General features: G+C 46.4%; 1 protein-coding gene across 1 annotated transcript; it reads right to left on the reverse strand.

Moving 5' to 3' along the window:
• Positions 1-11,713: 11,713 nt before the first annotated feature.
• LOC134016260 (spondin-1-like) lies at positions 11,714-19,628 on the reverse strand (the record flags this gene model as incomplete). The annotated part of the gene is made up of 8 exons (XM_062455649.1): positions 11,714-13,466; positions 13,654-14,028; positions 14,619-14,777; positions 15,240-15,407; positions 15,752-15,922; positions 18,050-18,232; positions 19,047-19,122; positions 19,422-19,628. Coding segments are annotated over 8 exons (1,503 nt in total), but the record flags the coding sequence as incomplete, so codon positions are not given.
• Positions 19,629-20,745: the final 1,117 nt, after the last annotated feature.

Here is a 20,745-nt window from a genome sequence, read left to right on the forward strand (position 1 = left end):
AACATTCCGTTTCAAACACCAGAAAACAAAAGCTCCATTTTGCAAATGGATGTCCTCTAAGTAAAGGGGTTCTCTTTATCTTTGAAGTGAACCCAACTTTAAATCACCCTAAAGCACTGTACTGTATTTTCACAGTAAATGTTGCATTGACAGTGTACAAGGCTTTGATGAGGCAGATGAGCCAACACAACAAACTAGATGGTTATCTTGGCCAAGGTTGTCACATGATCAAACAAGTCTTTTGTGAACTTGATTTGCATTGATCTTCAAACACAGCCAGAGAGAGAGAGAGAGAGAGAGAGAGAGTGAGAGTGAGAGAGAGAGAGAGTGAGAGAGAGAGAGAGAGAGAGAGAGAGAGGGAGGGAGGGAGGGAGGGAGGGAGGGAGGGAGGGAGGGAGGGAGGGAGGGAGGAGGGATGGGAGGGAGGGAGGAGAGAGAGAGAGAGAGAGAGAGAGAGAGAGAGAGAGAGAGAGAGAGAGAGAGAGAGAGAGAGAGAGAGAGAGAGAGAGAGAGAGAGAGAGAGAGAGAGAGAGAGAGAGAGAGAGAGAGAGAGAGTAGAACGTAAGCTGAAGGACACGTTTACTGCGAGATGAAAAGACATCACTATCTGACTTGCTAACACTGTACGCTGGTAAAGGTCTCAACCCATCTTCATGTTCGTTCTCGCTTCCATGACATCTTCCTTATCAGAGCATCTCTGAGCTCCTACGTGGCCTGTATGTCAAATCACATGGAACAGGCCTTCACCAACTCATACATACATGTGGAACATACCCTCTCTTTGAACTGTGGTGTCTTATCTTTTTACAGGCATGAAGACAGGCTTCAAACCTACATGAAGGATGTAGGATGATTTATTCATATAGTGTGTGTGCTTGTGTGTGTGTGTCGCCACAGGGCACATCGCCACAGGACACTACTCAGCAGCAGTAACACTCTCCTGCCCTCTCTCTTTCACTCTGCATGTGTGTGTCTCTGGGACACTGAACATGCTAGTCCTGGAGGTCAGAGCAGGGCTGGTCATGGGGTCTGTCAGAGTAGTACTAGTTCTGGGGGTCTATCACAGTAGGACTAGTCCTGGGGTCTATCAGAGTAGGACTAGTCCTGGGGTCTATCAGAGTAGGACTAGTCCTGGGGTCTATCAGAGTAGGACTAGTCCTTGAGGTCTGTCAGAGTAGGACTAGTCCTGGAGGTCTGTCAGAGTAGGACTAGTCCTGGAGGTCTGTCAGAGTAGGACTAATCCTGGAGGTCTATCAGAGTAGTACTAGTCCTGGGGTCTATCAGAGTAGGACTAGTCCTGGGGGTCTGTGGGTGGTGACCATGACAGAACAGGGATGTTAGAGATGTTACTAGTCTCTCAGGGGTGACCTGTGGATGATGCACGCACGCACGCACGCACACACACACACACACCCACACACATACACACACAAACCACACACACGCCCACACACATTATTCCCCAGAGGTCTCATTACAGCCATCTACACCCCATAAAACCCCTCTCGGAGTCTGGACTGTAAACCCTTTAAAGCCCATTAAGACTGGCTTTACTCTTGATATTGACTGCTTGTTGCGGAGGTTCACATCCTTTCCCAAGGCCAGGCCCAGGCCTCTGTAATGCCTCTCCCAACCTTCCTCCGATGACACACTGCTGACACACGTGTCTCAAACAGGAAATGAAAAAGATGCCATCCAAGGGTCAGAGTTCAAGGAAAGATTAGGCTGAGGCAGTTGGGTTAAGACCTACAGTACTACTGTGCAAAATATTTTCGACATAAAAATATTTCAGAAACATCTTCCGTATTTGTGCAGCAGTATGAAAGTGCAATGTTGAGAAAGTTTGTGTTTAGCCTTTTCATTTCATTATTGAAGCATTTTTGCTTGACTTTTGGTGGAGCATGGTAAAATGAGAGCTGAAACCGAAGATGATAGAGCATAATGGTTTTTACATCTCTTTTGCCACCAAGCCTACTTTGTGTAGTTTAAGCAGTCAGCTGTTTAATTAATGTTTGTTAACATTTGGCAGTGCTGTCAGAATGTGTGAAGTCCTTGTTTTCCTGGAGAGAAAGACCTAATCAATCCACTCGAGAGTGAGTGTTGAGCCCTTGCCCCGGCCATATTATCAGCACTTCCTTTGCAGATACCCCATTCATAAAGTGAAAAGGCTGAAATGTTGAATGCAACATGAGCAGCGCATGGTCAACATAAATTGCACCTCATCGGTTTAGCAGAGCCCAGCATTGATGGACGACGAGGAAAGGAATCGATTGAGATAAGTCATTGGTGTTCCGCCAGATTTCTAATAAGGTGTGATTGGTGTCATATTACGTCGACAATACCGGGTTTATGTGGAACAACCGGCAGTAAATGGGTCACACGGCCTTTTGGGAAAAGATCCGTTAGCTGAACTTCCGCTGGCTCATGAATCTTTAATGACATTTGTAACCGCACCAGGCCAGGTGGTAGTCCTGAATCCAGCTAAAGATCTTTCAAAGAAAACACTGATTGATATCGAGGCAAATCTCATTTTCAAGTTTGATTGACAGCTGACAGATTTCATAACTAAATAACCGGGGATATCAGCAAATTAAATGTAATAGGCGAGTGTATATTTGTCCTAATAGCATAGAGTTAAAAATGATATTTAGTTACTTTTTGTATTGATAATGTGGTTGCGTCTTTCTTTTATCGCCGTCAGCACAAACAACTTAGTATAAACGTAGAGATAAATGTGCATACTTCTGAAAATTATCTGTATCATCAATATCGTGCAGTACCAACCCAGTCTTCTCTCAACAGGTTTCCGCACCCTCTGTATGCAGGCTGCTATAGGAGCCGACTGAACATGAGCTGTATTGAGGAAGTTTACTAAAACATGTTTTACAAAAAGCCAAGAACTAAAACTGTAAGTCCCTACCTGAGTCGGAATACCTCGGTCTGGCAAGATCACGGAAAGAATAGATAAAATCCACACAGTTATCGTTCTGCACTTCGCCCTTAGAGCACAGGTCGGAGAGCAGTTCCAGTGCCTTTCGACAGATCTCGTCCTCTCTGTCTCCAGGCATTTCCCACCAGCATGCTTCTGAATGGGGGGGCTCTCTAGCGGCGACCCACCACTCTTAGACCGGTCACTGACACTCCGGTATCCCCGGAACCACTTCTAACCGACCACCTTACGCCCTTATCCACTAATAGATCCGACTGCGATCCAGCGCGCTTAAAATATCTCTTCGGTTAGCATCACGTAAAGTAAGAGCTAGAAGCGCAAGGCTGTTCCTAATGTGAACCGAGTCCGTATGAGGATAACAATAAGTTAGAAATCCGATTTTGGCCGTTTAAATCGGTGCTAGGAGTCGAGGACACTGGTTGAATCATCCACCCGGGCGCGCGCAGCCCTCTGGCCAGTTCATCCAGTCCCGTGCGCTGTTCGTTGCTCTGTGGTGCTGAAATCCCAGCGCTCTGCGCGCTCGTCAAGGTCTTGATGAATGAATTGAGACTTTGCTCGATTATTTCTCAATGCGCTGGCAGTACCCAATTCTTCCCACACACCCTCTCCCTCGCTAACTCGCTTGTGTTCACTGCACAGCTACAAACTCAACATTTTCAACCTGTGTTTGTGTATTGTACAATGTGTTGTGTTATATATAAATTAGGTGGCTGAGCGGTTAGGGAATCGGGCTAGTAATCTGAAGGTTGCCAGTTCTATTCCCATCCGTGCAAAATGACGTTGTGTCATTGGGCAAGGCACTTGCCTCGGGGGGAATGACCCTGTACTTACTGTAAGTCTGGATAAGAGCGTCTGCTAAATTACTGTTACATATCATTTTTTACGCCACACGTAGCTGTTGCTTGCCATGCCACAAGAATGTAATTGTCCAGAATATTATGTGCAAATCTATTTGACTTTCACTACATAAAGGGTTTTTCTCTCAGTCTGATTTTCCTAGTTGTCATTATTCCACAAGTATACATTTGTTTTTGTCTTTCTTACTGACTCTCACTTTCTTTCTCTCTCTCTTCCTCACTTCTTTCTCCCCCCCTCTCTCTACCTCTCTGTTTCTCTCCCCTCACTCTCCCTATTTTTTTATCTTTTCTTTCCCCCTCTCTCTCGTCTCTCTCTCTCCCCCCCCCCCCCCTCTCTCTCTCTCTCTCTCTCTCTCTCTCTCTCTCTCTCTCTCTCTCTCTCTCTCTCTCTCTCGCCATCTCCCTCTCCCTCTCTCTCTTTCTGGATACTCCACCCTAAACAGCAGGCTCACCGTTTACTGTAACAAGGTCTGTAATCAGTGTATAATCAGTAGGTTAAGCTGTGACAGGTGTTCTCCATGCCTTGATGCACTTGATTGAGGTCGCAGTGTTTGGTCCCAACCAAAGTTATTTATTTTGAAGTGTGTCAGTCAGTTAGCCTGACTATTGTACGTGACAAGTAACCGCATTGAACAAGAACACCTATCCCTGGACTCTAAAGTAATAGTTTGGAAACCATTAGCGAACTGTCTTTGTAGCGGGAAATTGAAGCACACAGGAAACCTTGTGAAGAAAGAAAGGACTTTGTAAAGTGTGTGTCTGTGTGTTTGTCCTGTCTGTGTCTAATAAAGGTAGGAGTTACTGTCTATGGCCATGAGTAAGTCACATATAAGGAACAATGCCGTTGAGTGACCTACATAGAGACATCCTGTCACTATCATCACAGCGTCACAGGTCATGCAGATGGAGGATGTCAGCCTATCAGCATCAGGGTAGCATGAATCATGATTGATCTTTTTCACTGTTGTTGTTCTCTGCTGTGTTGTCTCAGGCAGGTGGGAGTGTCCACGTGTATGCTATAGCTCGAGGTAGAGAAGATGGCTATGGCTTACTCACCGGTCTGTCTGTCTGTCTATATTCCTGTCTGTCTATCTTCCTGTCTGTCTACCTGTCTGTCTATCTGACGGTCTGTCCATCTGCCTGCCTGCCTGCCTGCTCTCTCTCTCTTTGTCTGCCTGTTTGTCTGCTTGCCTGTCTGTCTCAGTCTCAGTCTGCCTGTCAGTCTGTGTCTGTCTTGCAGCACAGAGTTAAACACAGTAGAGAAGTCCGAACATTTCTCAAGCCTGTTAACTTGAAACAAAAACCCATTACCACCATACTATTACCACCACACCAACCATAGTTGTTATTAAAACTATTACCACGGCAGATAGCAGATAAAGAGATATAGAGTCAATTCCTCACAGAGGCTCTTTGTTTGCCCAGAGGGCCTCTGAGCTGCACACAGGACAGAGGAGCCCAGAGACTGGATCTCACTTCAAAACAAACGGCTCTTTGAGACGACATTTCAGGCCAGGATGCGTTTGAGAGCGAACTATAGAAAACCCTGGCTGGTTTACTGCTAGAATACTGAGAGGTTCGTCTCAGTGATGCCTTATCCTTCGCTCAATCCTCCTCTGTCTGCTGAGCACGCACACCCGCCCGTACGCACACACACTCACACACGCACACAATTAGCAAAAAAGGTGGATTATATACCATAGAGTGTTTTGGAGAAGGGAACACCTGTGTGCCATTGATTACTCACACCTTGTGTAATTGTGATTGGGCTTTTGGTGGAGAGCTTTTAGAGTTCACTTCATAGTTGCATAAACCTGGTGCTGCACTTGCACACGTACATGCTAGCCCAGGATCAGCCACCAGCAGCAGCTGCTGTACCTTCCTCAGGGGAAGAGAACTATTGCATTGTCTGTTTGTCTCCCACGGCAGACCGCCTGGACGGTCGTCTATGGCAACTGACAGGAAGCCGTTTCTTAGCTCTGGTCTGCATGTGTTGTCGTGTTGATGGCAAAGGTCTTTCAAAGGCAGGCAGCTTCATGGGTCGTAGGATATTTACATTTACATTTAGTCATTTAGCAGACGCTCTTATCCAGAGCGACTTACAGTAAGTACAGGGACATTCCCCTGAGGCAAGTAGGGTGAAGTGCCTTGCCCAAGGACACAACGTCAGTTGGCATGACCGGGAATCGAACTGGCAACCTTCGGATTACTAGCCCGATTCCCTCACCGCTCAGCCACCTGACTCCCCTATTAAACACTTAGGTTTCTATTTTCCCAGCTTTGACTGAGGATGTAAGTCATGTTTTTTTTTTTTTTACGTCTGTCTTTCCTTCACTCTCTCTCTTTGTTTTTCTTTTTATATGCTGAGGGCCACTGTTGAAAAGCAGTCCTCAGAATCGTACTGGAACATTGGTGGGTAGCTTGTTGTGCATTCACCAAGTCCTTCAACACAGTAGACACACACACACACTTTAGTTTGCATCATCCTCCTCATTCCCCTGAATGAAACCGCTTCAGAGCCCTCCTTGATGTCCTCCATAAGTGCTTATCCCTGTTAACACCATTAATCATCCCCAGCCCCCAGGTGTCTTTGATGAGAACAACAGCAAAACAGATCAATGCGTACTTTGGCTTCAGTTCTGAAAGCAAGTTGACCACCTCATGGGAATGTGCTGTATATTAGACGTTGATTCAATGTCAATTTTTCCTTTCACTAAGCCACATTGAAACAATTTATTTAGGATTTCTCCATCAGGCTCATAAGAGGTCACATATTTTGATAGCAGTCGTCAGAATATGTAATATGCATGTATGTAATATACCGCACGTGTGACTAGCTTTCACACGTGTCACGTGTCACGGCCTCATCCCAGCCTCACTACTCGTCTGTCTTCAATCTATTCTTATGGCATTTTACACCATTTGTGATTTCATTTGCTATGATTGAATTCCATCTGTTCAGGAACATGTCTGTTGCTCTCACACAGACAAACCGACTGAAGTGGGTTGTGAGGTGTGATCTGCAGTCCTGATGTTTGTCGCCAGCAGCGAGCACAACAAGTGATGTACTGTTTCTTTTTTGTAATTTTTTGCTCCGACGAATTTTCCCCTCTAAATTTCCCTAGCGGTACTTGGTCGCAGCTATTGCAAATTTGTGATCATTCAACAGATTGGCAGACAGTCAAGTGAAAACTTTTCAAACTTACGGATTAACAAAATGTTGTCAAATAAATAAATACACAAACAAATACACTGTATTTCTACCGAATCAAAGCAGATTGTCTGTCACACATTGCCCAAACATACCTAATTCTATTGTCTTTTCGATTCAATTCTACTCCATGCAGTGTTCCATAGCATATGACTTGTCATGTACTGTGTTGTACTGAGTGTTCTACCATGTTTCAGCAGGAGTGCTGAGAGAAGGCTGTTCTGGCAGGCTGCTTTAGGATGTGGGGTGGACTGTGTTCGTTTTTCTACTCTAGAGAACTACCTCAGTCAACAGCTGGGGGATTAGCCATCCTTATTAGCAAAATATATACAGAAATGATCTGTGTGTGTGTGTGTGTGAAATGTCAGCTCAGTCCTGTCGGCATCTCGCCTAGCTGGAGCCAGGGGGATAGATGTACATCACACAGTGATGCATGACACGGTAAACATGGACTCTATTTCTTCACTGGCTAAACTATAGTGTACGCCTGTACACTATGATCATTCCCATGGAAACTGTTGTTCCTTAACGACAGGACGATCTGCAGTGTGCCACAGAGAGAACCATGTCTTCATATACCTCAGGTTCTCCATAGAGAACCATGTCTTGATATAACTCAGGTTCTCCATAGAGAACCATGTCTTAATATAACTCAGGTTCTCCATACAAAACCATGTTCTCTTACACAGCAGGTGTTTTGTATGCAGTTCATATTCCTTTGTCTTCCAGAGGAGTCACATTTGGTCTTCTATTACAACTGAGTGAAAGACGACGATGAGCTAATTTGAATAAGTAGTCACATCTTAGATAGATATATATTACGGCCCGTGCACTGGGTATGTGAACTTAGGCTCCCATGCCCTATACAGTAATTTTAAAGTCTGACTCACTCCCGTAGATTTAGTACAATCTCAGGTTTTGCCAGGTGCCTGGTTTAATTTGACTGCAACTGTTTTTATAAATGATTTTGTCAAAGTTATGTGTCTGGACTGATCAAGCAGTAAAGCCATTCTCATCTACGTCTAACTTGTGTCACTGTCTGTGCAGAGCTTGAGGATACGGGTAAGAGTATATTCACATTTCAGAGATGGAGTCAGACATCATTAACACCTTCAATTTCATTATATGAAAGTAGTTCTTCAATCGAGGATGAGCAAAGCAGGCACTGCCTGTTTCTGCAGAGTGATTGTGTGTGCACTTGGATAACTAGGAGCCCCAAGACGGTGAACTGGCTTTCAGTCTGGAGGGGGATGTGTGGTTGGATGTGTGTATTACTGGATGTGTGTATGTGTGCGTGTGTGGGTTCTTGGGGATGTGTGTCTCAGTGATTGGATGTGTGTGTGTGTGTATGTGTAATTGTCTGTGTGTACAAGTGTGCGTGTGTGTGTGGATGTGTGTGAACTGAGAGCCTAGTGTTCATTATCAGGCTGTAGCCTGCTCTGGCTGACTTTACCCATCCTGCAGAAGAGCTACTGTACTGGATGGTAGAAGCCCTCAGCTCAGAGGGCTCCGGCTTGAAAGATCCAAGAATCCGAGCAATGAATGCCTGCGTATGTGTGTGTACGTGAGTGTGCGATGGCTTGAACGATGGAAACAGAGTTGTAAGTTTGTGTGTGTGTCTGTGTGTCCATGTGCAAGGTTGCTATTTATACATTCATGTACTGTACAGAACAAAGCTAATTACTGTTAAACAGATTGCATGATTTCTTCCATACCAAGACTACATTCAGTGGGCAGTGTGTTCACTGTGAATCATCACAGTAAAGTTTGAATTAGTACAATCTTTACTGATAAAAACCATATCATGAAGTCCATTGTTTGCTTTCAGTACAAAGACTACCCTTCTGTACTGTGTGTCTGTAAATGTGTGTCTGTCTCGTTTGTATAGTGCCTTTGTCTTTTCTTCTGTCCTGTCTTCTCTCGTCTAAACTCTCGAGTCCAAATCTGGGTGTCCTGCTGGTATTGGCTCAACAGCAACATCAGTCACGTGCTACTCTGGCTTCCCATCATAGGCGTGCATAGTGTCCAATCATACTGTAGGCGTGTCCTGACCTAGTCCAATCATAGGCATGTATGGTGTCGAAACTCCACAAAAGACAAATGTGTTTAAACCCTGGAGCCTGGACTGAAGACACATGGTTGGTGGAGATGGACCTTTGAAGTCTACAGCTTCACACTTCATGGTCTTCACAGCTGCCTACTCAAATACATAGTGTTGAGCTAAGGATAAAGATGAGGTATAAGGTACAGTCCTCATAAATGATATAACTTACCTCAAATTCAAACAATGAGGAAAGCTAATGATACCAAGTACCCCCTGTACACAAGGCCAAAGCAAGAGTCAGATTCCTCAGAAGGGTTTACCTGTGGCGTGTTCTGAGGTGCATGCATCACGTTTCATGGTGAACAACTTAGACAACAGATAAAACCTCCTAATCCCTGATAAATGATTGGTCCATTTCCCAGCTCCAGTGAGATCATTGGTCCATCTGGGGAAAACAGACTACATGAAACTGTTGTTGAGAGACAGGGAGAAAATGAATGTAGTTTTGTATTGAAAACTTTGTTTCTAAAAGTTGGATTGTTGTGGGGTGTTTCACCTGATCTCTAAAAGTCTGAGAATATAAACGGTTTTAGGTGAACATTGCCTCATGTTGCAAAATGACTCCAGCCAAGCAATCGTTACAATGAAATCCAAACTAACAGAAAGGGTCTGTGTGCCTGGTCCTGTGACTGAGACAGGAAGTAAATCATGGGCTCTTTATTATCCAGTGCATACCAACAAAGGTGGCGTTTGGAGTTGTTTGGAGGTGTTGGTGTCCCATGTCATTCAGAAGAACTGAGTGTTGCCATCAGCGTTCAACCAACCAAGTCCTTTGTGTCAGAGGGAGAATCTATCTGCATCTCATTGAGGAGGGAGTGGAGCTAAGTGCCACTGGGAAGGTTTTCACACAACCCTGCACTGTCAGGAGAGGCATGAGGGGGGGTCACTGAGGGGAATAGAGAGAAGGAGACGTGTGAAGTAAATTAAAGAGAGATTAGAGAAAAAGACAGGGACAAAGAGACTTAGTCCCCCAGAGAAAGAGAGAGAGGGGGGTAAGAGGAGGGTGGAAGGGGCAAGGTCAAGGTTTAGCTAGATGCAGGAGGAGATAAAAGCGAGAGAGAAGGAGAGATTTCTTCTTCAGCTCTGCTGTTTGGGCTGAGGACAAGTATGGAAGAAACACCTCACAGCCTTTATATCAGGGGACCTTGGAGACCTGTGTGATATCTGCTGAGTGAGTCAAGACTAGAACTCACAGACACAAACAGCCTGTAGGATTACCTCAGGTCAATGGTTAAGTATAGCTTAAATACTGTAGTTTAGGACCTGGGTTTAGATTCTTTATAACAGGTTTAGACAGGCTGCTAGGAAAATGTCAAGAGAAGCAGGACCAAATCATTCCAATGCACCTGTACCTGTTACAAATGGCAAGTAAACTTGAAACTTGGTTAACTCAACTGTTGACTGTTGACAACATCCTTGATCATAAGATTCTTGCAAAATGTCATACGTATGCTTGAGTCCAGTACCACTGGTCTGGTTTTAGTTGCCAGGCAGAGTTTAAGTTACCTTAAAACATCTCCAAACCCATTCGTTGGGAGACCAATTCATGTTGTACCACTCAATGCTGAGCTAGTATCTTCAGAGTGGGAGAATTTGGCAGTCTTGCTCCAGATTGTGCCCAAACAGAGAGATGTGATGTGGAGGTGAAGCTGGGAGGCTTACAGCTACCTGCTGCTTGTCCTGGCATTTAAAACGCTGCTCTGTCACACAGAGACACAGGCAGGAAAGGTCAGCCGACTGAGCTTGTTGTATGGGTGTGTGTGGGTGTGTGTGTGTATATAAGAGAAATGCCACCTGCTTCCATACAAATACACACGCGTACACACGCACATACAAATATACACGCACGCACACACACACCCACACCCGCACACACACACACACACACACACCCGCACACTGCAGCTTCCACTGTGCTCTGCCATTTAACAGTGTTTTGTCAGGTGCCTTGTTGTGATCTCTGCATGGATATTTCATGGCGATATCAGCAAGTGTCTCTCCCTCAATCCATAGTAAATGTTTCATGAGTGTGCAATATAGGCCTGTGTTCGTTACCATGGCTACAAAGCCTAGCTGGGTGATGTTGGGATGTTGTTGTTTTTTAAAGTCATTTTCAATTTCACGTCTGTCACTGCAGAGAATCAGATGCAGATTCACACATTGTTTATTTATTTTTATTTTTTTACTTAATTTAAGATCTGTATATGTTTAGTGTTTTGCACCTCCCTGCTACAGTAAATTCCGTGTTTGTATAACATACATGGCGAATAAACCGAATTCTGATTCTGATTTTCCATTTGTTTAGTAAGCCATCGGTTTGTCTATAGGCTACATCTATCTATCCATCCATCAATCCCTTCATCCATCCATCCATAGCGGGCCTTTATTTGTTCTGTGTCCTATTAGGATGTACTTCAGTCGAAGGTTGTTTTTGGAATTGAGGTTCTGTTTTGCTGTTGACCAAACTCGCGCTAGTTCCAGTTATCTCCTTCTACCCTGTTCTGCAGCTCCACGTCACTCAATGTATATCCTTCTACCTCCCCTTAGTGGCCAAGGACTAAAACTGCACAGAACCGCACCATGCTCACCACTTGTAGTTGAAAATTCTCCACTTTATTGTAAAGGTGATTTATTCCAAAATAGCGATATGGTGCAGAGGCGGGAAAAGTAAAAAGAGAAAGAGAAAGAGAGGGGTGAGAAAATTATCATCGAAACAGGAATTGTAAATAGGACCCCGTTCGTTTGTATCAAAACACACAAAATCAACGGAATAGCTTCCACACAAAAATCTCTGACATCTACAGCTGGCGTTTTCAGCCTCTACATAGAACGACGGAATAAAAGCGTAACTGTTTACTCGAAAAAGATAATCTGCCGAAGCAAGAGCAACCACAGGATACAATAACGTTTTCAATGACTTATCGGGTTGACCTTTCCATTCAGTGAAACGTCTGTACAATCAACACTTGTCCTCACGACGTGGGCAACACTTTATAACTTAAGGTTACATGAACTACCATGCAGCTACACAGCAACATGTACAGTAACAAAGTTATTGGTGGGTAGAAGTTGGTGTCAAGGGATAGAAGTACTCTGTCAGTTACAAAAGTAAAACCAGTCACAGTGGGGGAGAGGGGGGGGTTAGGGGTGGAAGGGGTGAGGACATGCTGCAAAGGGGCAGTTAAAGATCACTTTTAACACCCACTGGAGAGCCCTCCAGCCCACCCCCATGCCAAGCTTCATCTATTATCTTTGATCTCTTGACCCTGTGGAGGGTTGAATACACAGCAGTTCCTATGTAACTACAATGTTGTTACCCTAAGTATTGAAATGTAGTTACATGGTAGTTAATGGAACCTTAATGTGATGTGTTACCTAGAAGTCTAACTGTTCTGTGCTGTGCAAAAGGATGTACTTTATGTGACTATGGAATCCGTTGGGCCTTCGCACTGCGGTTCACTCAGCAGGTGGGTTCGTAGAACACCTGGCCCAGCAGACCATGTTCATGGTAGAGATCCAGGAAAGATGGCCAAAATCCTGACTGCTGATTGTACAAAGACTCCTCTGTGCTGAAACTCTGACTTTGTGATGGTTCAGACCTGTCCTGTATGGGATTCTGACTTGACATTTAAACAACAAGTCATACAGTATAATCACTTGATGAACCACTTGTACAGAAAGGGACTAACTAAGAGCAAATGTTAATGGTTATAAACAATCAGTAGAGGGAGATGGATGTAGCTCGATGGTTAGAAAGGGCAAGAGGTTGTAGGTTCAAATCCCCTCTGTGCTTAGCGTTGGCTAAAATGTGCTAAATGAAGACGTGTGTTTCAGTGCTAGTTATGTAGTGCAGTAGACCTATATAAAGACAAGAAAGATATCAAAATAGCGAGGGATGCACGTGTGTGTTGACAGAGATGTTGGTAGTGTATAGAGTGAGTTACGTAGTTACACGACACATACTGTGTGCCTGATAAGGGAGGCAGCTAGAAGACTAACTATGGCTGGTCTGGTCCACTGGTCACAGTCCAGTCTTCTGCTAAACAGCTACAGAAAACCTCTCCTCTCTTCTCCTCCTCACCCTAGCTTCAAACTAACTGTCTCCACTTCCTCCTCGAGCCTCGGCACAGAAGGGCATCTTTGTATTCCTCCAGTACTGACTCTTCTCCGCGGCGCCCCTCTAGCAGGGGTGAACGTTGCAGGCGCGGATCTCCTTTCTGTCCTTGCAGCTGCTGACCTGAGAGCTCTTGGCTCGTTTCTTCGCAGACATGAAGCGCTCCTGGATACCCCCGCCACAGGGCTTGGTACAGTCCGCCCAGTTGGACCAGGGCCTGGATCTGCAGCCTGGAGGAACAAACCATGGGGGGGGAGGGGGTAGGCTGAGTATTTGTTTACTATAATAATAATTAATAGTGATCATTTAGACACAGACCAACATAATCTGACAGGGCAATACTGGCAGTGGCCCAAACCTGGGCATTACGTAACAACATTGCAACCCTAACTGAATCATCCAATCCAGCAGACTGACCTGGCTGCTCCTCCACGGCTGCATCTCTCCCCTGCTTGCCCGCCCGCCTCCTCTCCACACCGCCATCCGCCCTCTTCCTCTCAACTACGCCCTCCCCCTTCCTCCTCTCCGCCCCTCCCTCCCCCCTCCTCCTCTCCGCCCCTCCCTCCCCCCTCCTCCTCTCCGGCCCGCCCTCCTCCCGGCGGGGGTTCTTCTTGTCGTCGCCGCGGCTGCACTTCCTCATCTTGCACTTCCTCCTCTGCACGGCCTCGGGGCAGGGCCGGCCCCCGAACTGGGGCTCCAGCTTCACCATGCGGGTCCGCAGGGCGTGGCCACGCCCACACGACTTGTTACACTCGGACCAGTCGGACCACTCAGACACCATGCAGTCAGTGGCTGGAAGGATGGACAGGAGAGAGAGGAGGGGAGGGAGGAATGGACAGAGGAGAGAAGAGGGGAGGGAGGAATGGACAGAGGAGAGAGAGAGAGAGGAGGGGAGGGAGGAATGGACAATAGAGAGAGGAGGGGAGGGAGGAATGGACAGAGGAGAGAAGAGGGGAGGGAGGAATGGACAGAGGAGAGAGAGAGAGAGGAGGGGAGGGAGGAATGGACAATAGAGAGAGGAGGGGAGGGAGGAATGGACAGAAGAGAGAGAGAGGAGGGGAGGGAGGAATGGACAGAGGAGAGAAGGGGAGGGAGGAATGGACAGAGGAGAGAAGGGGAGGGAGGAATGGACAGGAGAGAGAAGAGGGGAGGGAGGAATGGACAGAGGAGAGAAGAGGGGAGGGAGGAATGGACAGAGGAGAGAGAGAGGAGGGGAGGGAGGAATGGACAGAGGAGAGAAGAGGGGAGGGAGGAATGGACAGGAGAGAGAAGAGGGGAGGGACGAATGAGAGTTACGAACAGGACCCACTGTAAATATTGGGGATCTTACTGCACTTATTTATATGACACCGCCTGTTTGCGGTTCCCTCTGAGCTCCTTACGACATTCAGGCAGCATGCATCTCTCGCTCTGCTCCAGCTCGTCGCTGCAGCCACCCTCCTCCGACTTCAGCATGCGCTGCCGAGTCCTCATGCCCCGCCCACACGTCACGCTGCACGCGCTCCAGTCCGACCACGGAGACAGCATACACGGGATGGAGTCTGCACTCACGCACGCACGCACACGCACGCATAGATGTGCAGTTACACAACCACATTCTTGCTTTTCGCTGCATGGTAGTTTGAAAACACATGTATTCAACTAGTTCTAATAATCACCACCCTCTTTTTTGTCTTAATTCCAAAGCACATCTAGGCTGTCCCTGTTAGCCAGAGTATTGCAAGATCAAGAGAGCTAGTAATGATATGTCCCTTTTTAGAATAGAGTACATACAGTACACAGGTTAGTAAAAGAGACAGTGCTTGAATATTATAGCAACTAAGCATTTAAGGGTTTAAAGGCTTAAGTGTTTGTTTTGAAGTGTTTAAGAGTTGAAGAGTTGAAGGGCTTGCAAGAGCATTTGAGCGTCGACGTGTGGAAGTGTCGGAGGGTTTTTAAGAGTCGAAGTACTGAAGCGTTTTGCCTTCCCAGCGTTTGAGAGTCGAAGCGTTGGGGCGACTCACGGCAGTCTGGCATCATGCACTTCTCCACCTCCTCCACTTCTGCCCTGCACACGGAGCCGTCCAGCGGAGGCATCTTCACCATGCGCTCCCGCCGCCTCATGCCCAGCCCACAGGTGGCGCTGCAGGGGTCCCACTCCCCCCACTCTGTCACTACACAGCTGCTGGCCGCTGTGTGTGGGGGGGGGGGCATGGGAGGGGCATGGGAAAGGGTTATAATATTGTATTATTTATCATATAGACATTTGACATCTCATCTCACTAATGCAGCATCCTGTCATATCACGTTATGCGTTGCAGATCGCAAATCCACTTAAACTAGTTTGTGTGTGGTTGTGTGTGTGTGTGTGATGTGCGTAAGTGTGTGTGTGTGCGGTGTTACACGTGGAAGTGTGTGTTCCGTTTTGTGTGGAAGTGTGTGTCTGTGTGTGTGGTGCCGTTTGCTATGCGTGTGAGTGGATGTTTTGTGTGCGAGTGTGTGTGCGAGTGTGTGTGTGTGGTGCGTGAGGACTCACAGCAGTCTTCGTTGACCACACACTTCTGGCTGTCGTCGGTGGGCAGGGCGCAGAGGGAGCCGTCCTCGGGGAACTGCTTGACGTAGCGCTCCCGTGACCTCATGCCCATGCCGCATGACGTGCTGCACGGAGACCAGCTGATCCACTCTGACATCATACAGGTGGAGGATTCTGGGACAGACCGACACAGGCAGACAGGTGGACATTTTACATGACTGTTTTGTTCGATGTAGCGGATGGCTTTAATCGAAAGTGACACACAATTATGTAGTACACATGTGGTACACATGTAGCTCGCAAGGTACACATGTGGTAAATGAGTACACATGTAGTACACATGTTCTGTAGTACACAGAATACACACCCAGGGTACACAGACCTTTACGGTTGTGTGTGTGCATTGTACTAGGTTGATTGACGGTATCCAGTATTCTCGGAGTCATTTATCAGATGCTTTAATCCAAAGCAACATACAAATACACTGCACATTGAGAAATGGACCCATTGAAACGAAGAGATCGAAACTGCAGTGCAGTTTTCCGGTTTGTTTTTAAGACGTCTGCTGTCTGTCAGAAGAACTAGCTGTCAGGCCCCCTTGGCCCCCAGCTAGCCTTGTTTTTATTGCAGGATTTTTGGGCTGATTTTTTTGTGTTGCTGTTCTGATATTTTGGCACATTTCTTTTTTGCTCGTGTTTTTCTTAGCATCACCGTTAGCATCCTATAGTTTCTGTCAGCCAGGACCTTGGGTGAGTAATTCTGCATCACTCCGTCTTGGTGCACCTGCTCCGGATATCCGGAAGCTGCACTTGTGGAAATAGATTCTCAGGCAGGGTGGATGAACTCTGCCAAAACCTTTCATGGATTTCACTTTCCTTTGTGGACACATACACACTCACGTACACACGCACTGTTTCTCAAAATATATCTGCTTCCCACAGTAGACTTTGATGAATAGTTTGATTAGTAATGATCAGTTAATAAATCATTCCTAAGTTAAAAAAAAGTGTAAAAACTTCTTTGTGATGACCTTCAAACCCAGGCATCCACAGGAATACCAATCAAACCCAGAACACTAACACTGTATAACATGAAAAAGCGGGCCATGGTAGGATGAATAATTAATTGTGGGCAGCTGTGAGTAGTGTTAGCCTTGAATAGTTCAACATCCCTCATTAGACTCTGACCAAAAAGGAAAGGGAGAGAAAGTAGGAGTGAGATACGGTTAGTGTGATGAAGATGACAAAGAGGAAGGCTGCTTGACTGAACATTTCCCTTTCAGCGAAACCTGTCCAACTGACAACTGATGTAAATTGGACAAAGGAGATGTGCCAGGGGAAAAGAGAGCGAAAAACAGAGAGCTGAAAAGGGAGAGCGTGCTTAAGAGAGAAAGAGAGAAATACAGAGAGAGAGAGGGAGAGAGAGAGAGAGAGAGGGGGGGGGGTGGTGATCCAGCCTATCTGGATGAGCAGAGCAGCCTTCAGATCAGACCTTGTTTACAGCGGAGACGGCGACGCAGCTGAATAATGATATGTATGTCTTCTGATCTCAACCCTGCTAGTGTTGATTAGCCTGCAAAGCCTCAGATTTGCTCTTTTGTCGTCAAACAGCTCTGAACAAACTGTGGGGGGGGGGGGGGGGGGCACCTGCTGTGCTGAGTAAAGCGGGAAGCAGGAAAGACTAATGTCGTAGCCTTTTGATGTCGTCTGCAAGTTCCAACCTGGCTGTTTTCTAGACTGCTGCCCTGCGATGCCATGGCACACCCTGTCAGGTACTGAGATGGAGAGAGTGAGAGAACGTTAGGGGAAATGTCTGGATATCTGGATATCTTTCAAAGAATACTGAAAACATACCTTAGTGTGTGGTCATTTCAAGTTGCACTATTAATGTTCGTTTTTATTTATTAGTTTATTATTAGTTTTATTGTATATTTCAATAAGTCCTTTCATGTTTTGTTTTTTTTACTCGTTTGAACCTTTTTTTTAAATTCCAAATTGCCTTTGTTTTGTGGCAATGTGTTATTTCAATAAAGTTTGATTGACTGACTGAAGTCTCTGGAATGTCCCATGAGTCAGTTACGTAAGCATCCTTGAATGCTGGAAGAACATGTCATCTGTGGTCACCAAACCCCATCCTCTCTCATCTCACAGCTACCACCAGACCCTGTCTCCAACCTGGCTCTCTCTGCTCTCTCTGAGGGTACATAGACCTTATACTGTAGGCTCCACTGCATCCCAACAAACATGTCTGCCAAGCTTCCTCAGAGCTGATCCAAGCAGTAAAAACCTTGAGTTTCCTCACCCTCCTGGCTGCATCCTGGCCCCATGCAGGGCTGGAAGTCCTGGGTGTGGGGGCAGGAAACACTGAGGTCCAACTGGGCTTTCAGCATGCGCTGCCTCATCCGACGGCCCTTGTCACAGGTGGCAGAGCTGCAGGCCGACCAGGGAGACCAGCTGGAGTAGATACACGTCTCTGGTGTGTCGTCTGGAGGAGGGGGGATGAGGGAGGAGGAGGAGGGGGAGGTGGGGTGAGGGGGAAGGAGGTGGGATGAGGGGGAGGAGGGAGGAAGAAGGGGGAGGGAGGAGGGGGGGAGGTGAAGGAGGGGGGAGAAGGAGGAGGAGAGGGGAAGAGGAGGCTGGTTACAATATAGTCTCTCACTCAAATTAATACTCAAGACAATACAATTTATTGTACTCAAATCACTGACAGGGATGCAGGTGTGTCATTGATGCCCTGTATTCTGTAGGAATGAAAAGATCAGAAGTAATTAAGTGTAATGTAGTGTACGCTCATCGTGACCTAAGCTAAGTATAATGAAATATACAGTACATTGTCATTCTATACCCAAGCTCTTTCACGGCCAACAGTACATTGTTCAATATCACTCTTGTCCTATCTTAGGAGGAAAAGAAAGCCACACAGCAAAGTTCATTTCAAAGTGTTCAATTTAACACTATCTCATGAGAGTGGACTTCTAGAAACACTCATTGGGTACAGTGAACACTCTGTAACACGTTGACGCTGTGTCAGTGTTGTTCCAGCTCCTCCTGAGGCCTAGCTCAGCCAGACCTCAGTCCCCATCAGCTCTGCTGTTTTCCAACTCTCCTGTTTACAGTCGAGACCCAGGAGGGTGGGCCTCCACCGAACCCATTTCCGGTGTCTTTTTTATTAGCTTCCCCAGTCACAATGAGGTGTGTAATTAAACTGTCAGCCAGCAGGAGAACCAACGAAATAAACCTCCCAAACAGGCGGTAGATATGGAGACTCGAGATGTGAGATGAGAGACAGGAGCACAAACCTTCCCCCTTCTCCTCCTGACCAATGTCTGCCACGATATCGTCCACCGTATCTGGGACAGTGTTGCACTGTTCCCCCTGTGGACAGGAAGTGGAAGAAAACGCCATATTTCAGCCACATAAACACAGACAACACCCTTTTCATTTACTCTGGTCTGGATTGCTGGCCACAGAGGACAGGGGAACATAGCTCTGCTTGGGGAAATGCTTTCCTGAGGAAAAGCCCAGGTTTCGGTTTGTGTAAATGAGATTGATTTCTGTTGCTGAGGTGAATACGTTTATTTTATAAACAATTCCCAGATGGATAGGACAGAAAATCAGATGGACAGATAGACAAACAGGCAAGAACACACACACACACACACACAGACACACACCTTCCTGGCGATCCTCTCCACCACCACCCTGGCCAAGGCAGTGATTGGCCCGCCCTCAACGTCGTAGAAGGGGCTCTGTGGTTGGTCGAGGCTTGTGAGGGGACGGATCCTCTCTGGGGGAATGCTGGGCTTGTTAGGAGACTGGAACAGTAGAGCACATGGGGGTGAGACAAAGTGCTGAGTAATATCTTCTGATGTATTTTTCTGTTATCCTGTATTGTTCTGCCAAGGTATTCGTCATAGGAAACCAACCTACTACATCTGCACAAACACAGTTAAGAATGAATATATTATAATTATCATCATTATTAAAAGCAGTAATCATGATAAAAATGTACGGTAAGTATAGTATAGGTAAGTACACTCTCCCTTTAGTACAGTACATACTTCCTCTGGAGGGCACAGAACAGAAGTGAGAGTTGAAGTGGGTACTGACTATTTGGGACTCTGACAGACAAGATAGAGAAGTCAGGAGGGAAGACAGACTGGAAATGAGAATGAACACCTCATCCTTCACTGAAGCCATCTGTTGTTGTTGTATGAGTGTGTGTGTGTGAGAGAGGGAGTGCTTGTGTGTGTGTGTGTGCGTGTGTGTGTGAGAGAGAGACAGGGAGTGATTGTGAGATAGAGAAAGAGAGAGAGATTGTGTGTGTCCGTCAGAGAGAGACAGAGAGATGGAGTGATTGTGTGTGTGTGAAAGAGAGAGAGAGAGAGAGAGAGAGAGAGAGAGAGAGAGAGAGAGAGAGAGAGAGACAGAGAGAGACAGAGAGAGAGAGAGAGAGAGAGAGAGGGAGTGATTGTGTGTGTGTGAAGGGGGGGGCTTGGTTGTTTGATCTTTCAGTGCATCATTTATACCATGTGTAATACAACTTTAATGAGTGATTTATGACAGCACTGCGAGCAGCCTGCTGTCTGAGGGAACTGTCTGGAACAGAGCCACTCCACAACACACACAAACACACAATTCAAGCACTGACTACAAGACTATCCCAGCTATGGCCTGCTCTACCTGTAGTGTGCCTTCTGCCCTGTAGATGGCAGTGCGTGCATAGTGAATCTCCATACTCACTACCTGCCTGATGACTAATATACCACCTGGTCCCTGCAGTCACTGTCTGGTGTCTCCAGCTCTGACTGGGAAAGAGGACTGTTCTGGGAGTATTTTGTCAACCGATCGTTAGCATCACTCAGACTAGCTAGTGTATAGAAGACCAAATATGCTTGGGTCCATTCCAGAGCAGACACTCGGACAGTAAAAGAGAGGAAGCCATCTGGATGAATACAGGTGGCACGATAAACATGATTGTGCAACTGGCAGGTTTGC

Source organism: Osmerus eperlanus, unplaced genomic scaffold, assembly GCF_963692335.1.
Source record: "Osmerus eperlanus unplaced genomic scaffold, fOsmEpe2.1 SCAFFOLD_502, whole genome shotgun sequence".
Taxonomy (NCBI): Eukaryota; Metazoa; Chordata; class Actinopteri; order Osmeriformes; family Osmeridae; genus Osmerus; species Osmerus eperlanus.